At 37.1% G+C, this 9,601-nt stretch overlaps 1 protein-coding gene across 1 annotated transcript; it reads right to left on the bottom strand.

The window, feature by feature from the left end:
• Positions 1–3,286: 3,286 nt before the first annotated feature.
• On the bottom strand, positions 3,287–9,263 carry LOC104891395 (hypothetical protein). The gene is made up of 4 exons (XM_010677081.4): positions 9,128–9,263; positions 8,907–8,989; positions 7,640–7,829; positions 3,287–3,962 (listed from the first exon to the last, which is right to left on the bottom strand). Exons 1-4 carry the CDS (start codon positions 9,191–9,193, stop codon positions 3,504–3,506), a joined length of 798 nt encoding a protein of 265 aa, XP_010675383.2. The 5' UTR covers positions 9,194–9,263; the 3' UTR covers positions 3,287–3,503.
• Between the last annotated feature and the right edge of the window lie 338 nt (positions 9,264–9,601).

Raw genomic sequence — 9,601 nt, 5'->3', positions numbered from 1 at the left:
TTTTTATAGCTACAAAGCATGGCATATGGTGTCACCAAACACTATTCAATACTAATTATCACATAATAAATATCCTACTCGCGGACTCCTCTGTTGATAAAGTTATTTGGCAAAATATTAGTACTCTATTTATCTAGGTATTAAGAAGAAAGATCCTGCAAGACCGAAATCTTTTATAGGCCAACCTATTAACTTGATTCGGATTAGTGGACTAGACATTTTAAGATTAGGGGAAAGGCTATGGAAATCTCTATCTCCCAAAATGTTATTAGGAATTGGCAAAAGACTCTCCCTTTAATACTAAACTAAGTTAGCTTCACAAATCATTTTTACTTTTGCGTATCTGAGAAGTCATTTAATTTGTCAACAAAAGAATTAAGGTTAGCCTAGTTCATTAAAAGCTATTTTACCCTTTATAATAAGGGTTAAATTTTACCTCTTACACAATGGAATCCCCAAATCCCTTTATACAAAAGATTTTCATCTTACCGGTTAGCAGGGGCAGATTTACCATGGGTTCAACTGAACCCACGGAATTTTGGAAAAAAAAAACAAGCAAAAATTCTAGAAAAAAAAATAAAATAAAAAAAGCTTAAAAAGGAAGCGCGTAATATTAAGATACAACAAGGATAGCTCAGTGGTCCGCGTGTAAAGCTTAAGTCAACCCAGCGCCCACGTCCCGAGTTCGACCCTCTCTCCTCTCTTTTTTTTGCAATCTGATTTTGTTTTCCCCCCAATTTCTCTAATTCTCTCTTCTCACTTTTCACAGAACCTAGGGTTTAACATACTCGACAAACTATCGCACACGACACCAACCTCTCTCCTCTCGCACTCCGACCGTCCGACGACAGGTGACCCGCTGGATGCCAGCCGCGGCATACTCGCACGGTGTTGTCGGTAAGGGTGTTCGTAAAAAATCAAAACTGAAACACCGTACCGAAATATCGAAAAACCGATCTTAATGGGTGGTTATTGTACTGATAAAAAAAATTTAACGGTACGATTACCGAACTGATAAAATTAGCGGTTGAACGGTACGGTTACGGTTATGATTTTTGAGTTAACGATTAAGCGAAATACCGAAATATTTTTTTTTCTCTATTTAATTGTTGTGAAACATTTTCAAACAATTACATCAGTTCTAATATTTGTTGCTAAGTTACAACAATAAGAGGAAGTATGTAATTATTGGAAACTATAGTACTAATATAAATACTACAATTAGGAAAAAAAAAAAGTGAATTCTTAGTGTTGGTCATGTTTTCCAATTGATTTATTATCCCCTTTATAATGCATTTTATATTAGAATATATATAATATTAAAATATATGCACACAAAAATTGAAAATATATATGTACATTAAGTAAAACATAATAGTATAACTTAAATAACAGTTAATGGTTAACCGAAAAATCGTACCGAAAAAACGGTTAACCGTTTAGGCGGTAACCCGTCTAAACGGTTACAGTTACGATTCACAAAATAGCGAACTCCGATTACTGAACTGGAATATTGTTTCGGGACGGTTAACACCCGTGAACACCCCTAGCTGCCGGAGCCACAGACTCACTTCTCCTCTTCTGTCTTCTCTACTTTCGGAGCCTCTACTCGAATTTAGGTGAGGTAAATGACTAATTTCTTTGGTTAAACTTTCATTTACCAATTTATTTAGTAATTCGTAATCAAGTAATGCTTGAATAAATGATAATTTACGAATTAACTTAATTGAATGCTTGAATGAATTGAAATTATTGACTGCCATGAGATTAGTTGAGACTCTCAAGTCTCAAGTTTCATCTTTGTTGGGTGAATTTGCTATTGTTATTGAAGTTTAATTTGAATTTTGGGTAATGTTATTGGTTATTGAAGTTTACTTTGCTGAATTGAATTGTTCATCATTAGAAATTAGAGTATAATTTAGTGATGTTGAATTGAATTTGTGAATGGAGGATGAAAAGTTTGGAATATTTTTGAAAGTCTCAAAAGTCTTCAACTATTGAATGATAGTTTAGTCACCTTTCTCGAGAGAGATCTTTTTTCTCGAGTTAGTGGTGATGATGTATTAGAATGCTTTCAAAATATGAAAACTCGTAGAGTGATTTTTTAGTTTTTTTTCTTGAGATTTAAGAAATTATTCTCATATGTATCGGTTGTAATTCCGAAATTGAATTGAGTATTTTATTTTTAAGCAATTTAAATTGGTCTTTTTTTTGTTCAACGTCTCGTTAATTCCGAACCCACGTAGGTAAAATCCTGAATACGCCACTGCCGGTACTCATAGCATAACGGCAAGGACGGAACAATACTGTAATAAGTTATGCACTTATGCCTAGTATTTGAAAAAGATCCAAAAAGTTACATGTCATCCTTTAAAAAATCTTCAATTTTCCTTTTTCCTTTTTCCTTTGACCCGCATTGATATTGTTAAACATCGTCCTGGAATTACTTAAAATCGCCCCAAATATATTTATTAGACCATTTCACCCTTTCCTCTTTTCCACACCACCTACCACCCCCACCACCACCAACCTACTACCATTTCACCTTCTCCTCTTTTCCCCACCACCCACCACCCCACCACTACCTACCTTCCCACTACCACCGTCGACCTCCACGCCATCGCCTAACGTCCTCCACCGCAACCACCTTTGCGTGGAAATTTTTTTATACTGGCGAATGTCCGGCCAGGACGTTCTGCCCATGGGGCGAACGTCCAGCCAGGACGTTCGCGCCATGGGTAGAACGTCCTGGCCGGACGATCGCCCCATGGGCAGAACGTCCTGGGAGAACGTTCGCCAGTATAAAAAATTTCGACGCAAAGGTGGTTGTATGCAACGTAATGCGAAGGTGGTGGTGGTGGTGGTGGTGTGCGACATTACGCGAAGTGGAGGTGAGGGTGAGGGGGGTGGTGGTGGTGGTACGTAAATAGTGAATGAGAGAGGGGTAATTTCAATGGAGGTGAGGGTGGTGGAGTGAGGTGCGTGGGTGGTGGTGGAAGGCAGGAGGTGAGGGAGATGGTGGTGGCGGTAGTGGTGGCGGCAGCCAGGCAGGCAGGAGGTGAGGGGATGGTGTTGATTTAAGAAAAAAATGAGGAAGGTTCTAAATGTAATTTCAATGTTTTTTTGGGCGATTTTAAGTAATTGTTGGGTGATGTATAGAAGTTCAGCAAATGAATCAAAACAACCACGAACTAGTTTGGCCCAAAAATGTCCGGCATCTACATTTAGACATTTTTCTGGTACTCGAACATGCCCATTACCCAACTCATTTTTTTAAGCTTCTTTTCATTATAATATATATAATAGTATCTAAAAACACAAACACAAATGGGGCAATTGCTAAACCAATCCATGGTCGTTAAACCTTGGCTAAACAGTCAATACCATGGCTTGGTATCGGGCTGACACACTTCTAAGTTAATTGGGAGCAGATTGTATAAGCTCCCTCCTACCTAACTTCTAGCACTATACAAATTTTAAGATTTATACGACTAGTAAAGAGTTTACTCCCAGACTCTCTGCTTTAAAGAAGCCAGTGCACATTCAATCACATTTCTTTTCTCCTCTCGCGAGTCCTGTGAATCCTGTTCAGGAGACGTGTCAGACAAGGCATCCCTTCGTCGCTTGTTTCTATTCTCTGTCCTTGGAGATTCAGAGTCTAAAACACTCGCATCAATATGAGATGGAGAAGAGTTTGATGGTTGAGCTTCAATTCCGTCCAGAGGTTGTGGACTCACCATATTAATCAAATTGTCGTACATTTTTTTGTTGAACAGATCTCTTCCGGCATCAGACAGAGACAGCACCAAGTCATGCAACTGCGCACCATTGTAGACATCTAAAGCTGCAGGCAGGAAGGACTCACCAAACTCTTCGAGGTTAACTCGACTGGATTCTTCACCCACAGACGCAGCATAATCATCCCAATTATAAGGAAATCCAATCATGAAATCTCTGCAAACCTGATCAGAAGCTAAGTTTAGTCTAACAGATAAACACAAAGATTGCAAGGCATTACTATTATTACTTGCATCATAATATGACAATGCCTACAACAAGGTGTGACTTAGTTTAGAAGCTCTATAAGAAGTGCTTCATTCTGGATAGTCTTAAGAGTATTTGTCAAGCTTCCATCTTGAAAAAAAAGCTAAGCTTCGTTTACCAATATGCAAGAGCATCAAAATGACACTAAGAGATTGCAATAGGTTTTTCTTTTCAATGTCATGACATCGGAGAAAAAAAAAATTGTTTTGTGATAATCTGAAAAATCGAATGCAAGGGAAGAGGGTAAATTTCTGAATCTAAGTACTGAGGATTACAGAAATGAAGGATATCAAGCAATGGAGAGGCTTGATCCTATCCGAGGAAACTGAATGGAAAACTACACTCTCACAATATTCACTGTATCTTCCTTCTCTATTACCCTCTTTTTGTAGGAATTATGTCCTCTTTTGCTTCTCTCTATCCTCTAACTAACAGACTTCCTTCTTCCTCAAGCTAGTGTAACAGAATGATAATGCGTCGCCCATAGTGCCCAGTTCATTACATGTTACTTTATTATTTTTATAACCCTAAACATGAGAATTACTATAGGATTAATGGAATTATATTTCAGTTCTGCTAGTGCCAAAGGTTACTGGAGGCTAAGCACCTTGATTGCGTTCCAAATGAGATATAGAGAAAGCATTGAAAGTTGGAAGAACTCTCGATAACAAGCTAAGGCCTTGTTTGGTAATCGGCTTTTTCATTGGCTTTTGGCTTTTACTTTGGTCAGACAACCAAAACATGTTTGGTAAATGACTTTTTGGTTAGATGACAAGCGGGTTTTTATGCCAAAACAAAAAAGCTGGTAGGAGTAGCTTTTATGATTGGCTTTTGCTTGTTGGTCCACATTTTCTCTAATAAACACCCAACAGCCGCAGCAAATTTTACCAAACACTTTTGTAAACAGCTAGCTTAAACACCTTAACTTAAAAAGTTAATTCATACAGTCAATAGTTCCAACTAGTCAAACAAGCCAAACAAACCCGACAAAATTCAACAGCCAACAGCCGATTACCAAACAAACCCCTAAAAAGTCAGGGGAAAGAGCAACTGACTACTACATATCTATGAAGGAACATATTCATATTGTGCAAACAATTTAGCATTGTATTAAAAAGGATAACTATATAATCAGAGAGAAATCCACGTATATTTTGGACAAAAATAGACATGGACTTATTAACTAACTATTTCAATTGAATTTTATGAGGCAAATAACCAAGTGCCTTTCATAAGTTTTCCAGAGGAGGTTGGTGTTCCGGGTAAATACTGCTTATGTTTTATGCATAAAGCAATCAAGACATAAACAGGTTGATAGACAAGGGTATAAAGCATTTCTGGATGGTATTAGCCTCACATCCCGGGCCGATACACATTTGGGAACACTTAAACCTTTTCAAGTAATATTGCATATTGTAGGTCATCTGTGCATGCATTACGTTGGTGGATGGAACAAGGCAACAACACTAAGCTCAAACCATGGAGGGATACCTGAAGTTCCGATCGGGAACTACGAATATATCGCAATCAACTTTAAGAATGAACATGTTTATGAGCCTAGGCGAGACCAAGTGTGGGACCCAACTGGGATGAACAATCCACAAGGAATGCCTTCAGTTGTTGTCACATGCACATAATAGTTTATAGAAGTCGTACTTCCAACTAGAACTGATAGAAATTCCATCATCTTGAAAATCAAAGAACGAAATGTATGCAATAACTATGTTTCCCTCGCTATACCACAAGTGTCTCAATGAAAAAATAAGCATAAAGTTCCTTTTTCATGTTAGGTTCCTTATATCATAATATTACAGAACTAACAATCACTGATCTTACAACCAAAACGACTGAAACCTGCACAGAATAAAAAACAACTACCATCATTGGACCTCAAAAGTCGGAGAATAGAACAACCGTGTAAAGTTAAAAAGCTATGAATGGCATCTAAACTAGACTAGTAGAGGGGTTATTTCTAATCCACTAGAAATTTCAGTAAAGCAAAGCAAAGGCAGATATACTATATCTAAAAGAAGCCTGAGTGCAATATAGGTGTTGCTTGGCATACAACATATTTTCAAAACAGACAAGCAGAGCAAATAAAATTGAAGGTAAAATCTAAACAAGACAAGTGAAGGAAAGAATACAAAAAAAAAAAAGGTAGTCAAACATTTTTAGGTGATTGAGGAGGTTGTGAGACAAGGGTCAAGGAATCAGTAATGAAAAGTAAAAATAATTTTACAGATTACAAGTAACAACAAGAGAAGTCATGCCCAATTGCCTGCAAATTATGTCTTAAATATGACCACGTCCTTTAGCCCTCAGTAAGCCTCACAAGAGCAAGTCCTATCTGATTACCCACCCTAGTAATTCATTGTTCTACTTCTTCACATGTTAAGAGGTCTAACTTTTGAGTCACGAGTTCTAGCTTTTTGAGTCTTGAGTTCTAACTTTCAAGATCTTGAAATTATGTCGATAACTTAGCGTACAATGCTAACTAATGTTGGTGCAAGTTACTCTTTCCAGTTGTAATTAGCGGTTGGCTTATAAGCACCCCTGTGCAACGACTTCACTGACTGAACCTAGACTCCTATTCTGATGACATGCACAAGACGTCACTCCAAGGGACAAGGTTACCGAAGGCAATATACCTTGTAATTTTGTTAGCTTGACAATGGGGTGGCACTAAAGGACAGAGTTAGTTATGAGGTATAGAATACAAGGAGAGGTCACTAAACAGAGAAAGCATTCAAATATTGTGGATTCTTTTTTGGATACTGAGAGTGCCCAAGCCACTCGGAAGCTCAGAATATTGCGATTGCTTTTCTTTTGGAGCCAGTTAATCAATCCTCTCTTTTCCTTCTTCTACAACTCCTTGTACTTATTTACAGTCATTCTCTTCTTCCATGGCAAATTCTCTTGAGTTAAGCTGAAGATCCAGTAGGTTGCATCTGATTCATACTAACCAGCTTCATACATCAGTTCCACGAGGCCCTCATGATATACAAGCACATTTTTTGCTTGAAGGGCTATACTATTCACTGAGGGAGGTTAAAATTGAAAGATCTATACTGAGAAAGAAGGTGTTATTAAGTAGAAGAGAATTTCATCTCTTGCTGAGAAAAGTAAAGTGCTAGCAAAAAAATCCTATTGTGAAAAACCTAAATTGGGATGCTAACATACAAAATGTGCTAATGGACTATGGGATTAAGATGACTCAGCTACACTTCAGAAACCAATCCTCTTCCATTCTAATCTAATTGTGTAAGCATTCTGTACCAGTTGATCACCAAGCTGCTATCAATCTCACTATTGAAGGTGCTCGCGAAGCTCACACCTCAGAAAGCTACAGCAAAAAGTAAGCCACGAGCATAGACCAAAGACCAGAGTGCATGACTCAAAGAACAATTTACATTTAGTGTGGATATAATGAAGATTTATGGTGATTATTATTTGCCAGAAGATTATGTAAGTAATAGGTGGATCAAAAGGCAAGTTAAGGTCTCAACAAGAGTAAAATATACAGCCACATAAGTGGCGAAAAGAGAACATGATAATAAACATACTAATTTCATATGCAGCTAGAAGCCACACTAACCTCGGAGGAAAATCCGTTTTGTTGCGTGCGAGACTTGTTTATAAATCCACATAGAGAAACTATAAAGCCATCAGAAGTCTCAAGTGTGGTACAACCATGCCTCTTCATAATTTCTGTAGAGTGAAATTCTCTCGAAGCATATCTCCTCTTAGCAGGAGCAGAATGAACTTTCCGGTGTGCATTATCCAATCTAAAAGCATCAGAATTGCAGCATGTAAGAGCGACGGTTATATCATAAATCAACCACTCAAAAAAGTCAGATCATCCATATCAGCTAGTAACAGTAAGCAAGCTATAGTCAAATAAGCTAGTTATGCTATTACTGCTCCTACCATTCCACACAATCACAAAATCATTTTCTTCAAGATGGCATCAAGTTCAAGGAAAGCATCTGATAAACAAGTCAAGAAGGTGTTTTAACTTTCAACATTGAATATCAGCATGAAGCTTCCAATGTCAAATAACAGAATACTTTTTCACAACCTGGTAAGAAAATAAAAAGGAACAAATTTACAGAAAAAAAATATATACAAATTGGAAAGTAACTAGAGCTAACTTCTTGCTCAATGGAAAACAAGAGCAGAACAAATCTAAGAGGGAAATGAGTACACTGGTCTTTTTCCTTGTACGCCCTTCTAATTTTAGCAATAAAAACTACTCCCTTCGTCAATATGGTTTGACCATGTGCACTATTCACATAACTTACTCGTTTCATATTACTCGCTACGCTTCTGAATTCACGGACTCCTAGACAATTTTTGGAGAAGAAAGAGGTAGAGAGTAAAAAGAAAAGGGGTCGTGTAAGAGAAGAAAGATAGAGAGAGTTTATTGCCAAAAAAACAAGTGTAGCAAGTAATGTGAAACTTCCCGCAATGAAAAATGTAGTGAGTATTATGAAACGGAGGAAGTAATTTAACCATGTGCACTTCCAAGTCAACTTGGTGAATAGACTATAAATTAACGGTAGGCGATTAACCAAACTGACAATGATAGGACGCTCCAACCTCTCAAATAAGAATAAGATGGCCCCGAAGCCAAGAGCTATACAACTGGCATGAAATAAACACCATATTCTGACCAAGATCATTAGGCTCTACGATTGACAAACCAAAACAAGCGAAAAATGTCATAATTTCATACCAAGTTAGTTACACGCACCAGTTACCAGTATGAAACATACACCATATTCATATTCTAACATGATGAAATCAAATACAAGATTGTACAAACACAAAAGGAAAAGGAAAAGGAAAAGGTGTATCTTTACTTTCTGAGCTCAACTGGACGACCGCTTACAGCTAAACCCTTCGCACCTTCAAGTTTCGAAAGCCACCATTCTTCAAGACAAATCTGCAATTCCAGCAAAACCCATCATCATAAACTACTACAACACTTCAAATTTTAATTTAGATCAATATAATAGAAAAACCATATATTAGATTCAGAAGCCTGAAGCTTGACATTTGGGGATATGAAAGAGTTGCGAACCTCTGTAGGACGAGTGAAGCTCCGCTTTGGTGAAGCGACTACTTCTTCAGCAATTTTCCTCACCATTTCAGCACATTACCATTTACCAAGTAATTTTTAGCATGGCCTTGTTGGGTAAGGAGAGGTTTTGGCAAAAATAGAGGTTTAGATTTGATTAGTTAATTTTTTAATTTGAGTATTTGGTAAAAATAGTTTTTAATTAGATTATTGAGTTTAAAAAGCTTTTTTTGAAAAAGTTGAAGAGGAGTTTTTGGACATTAGAGGTTTGAGAATTAGTGAACCAATTACATTTATATGCTAAAGTTGTTAAAAATTACATCAATTATAATAAAAGATACAATAATAAATTATGTGCATATTCTTATCGATCATTTTACACAATAATGTAGCAATAACCTATCAGCTAATTACTAAACACCTTTATACAAACAGCTAATACAATCAGCTAGTCAAATCAGTTAATACAATTAGCTA

The sequence above is a fragment of the Beta vulgaris genome, chromosome 4, assembly GCF_026745355.1.
Source record: "Beta vulgaris subsp. vulgaris cultivar EL10 chromosome 4, EL10.2, whole genome shotgun sequence".
NCBI classification, from domain to species: Eukaryota; Viridiplantae; Streptophyta; class Magnoliopsida; order Caryophyllales; family Amaranthaceae; genus Beta; species Beta vulgaris.
This window is presented reverse-complemented; position numbering and strand designations above follow the sequence as displayed.

What these genes read in the sequence shown, in the direction of transcription:
- LOC104891395 (XM_010677081.4), bottom strand. Translation starts at nt 9,193, where the DNA reads ATGGTGAGGAAAATTGCTGAAGAAGTAGTCGCTTCACCAAAGCGGAGC. An exon ending in CGTCCAGTTGAGCTCAGAAA is followed by an intron (nt 7,830 to 8,906) that starts GTAAAGATACAC and finishes TGATGCTTTTAG; the next exon opens with ATTGGATAATGCACACCGGA. An exon ending in AAAACGGATTTTCCTCCGAG is followed by an intron (nt 3,963 to 7,639) that starts GTTAGTGTGGCT and finishes GCTTCTGATCAG; the next exon opens with GTTTGCAGAGATTTCATGAT.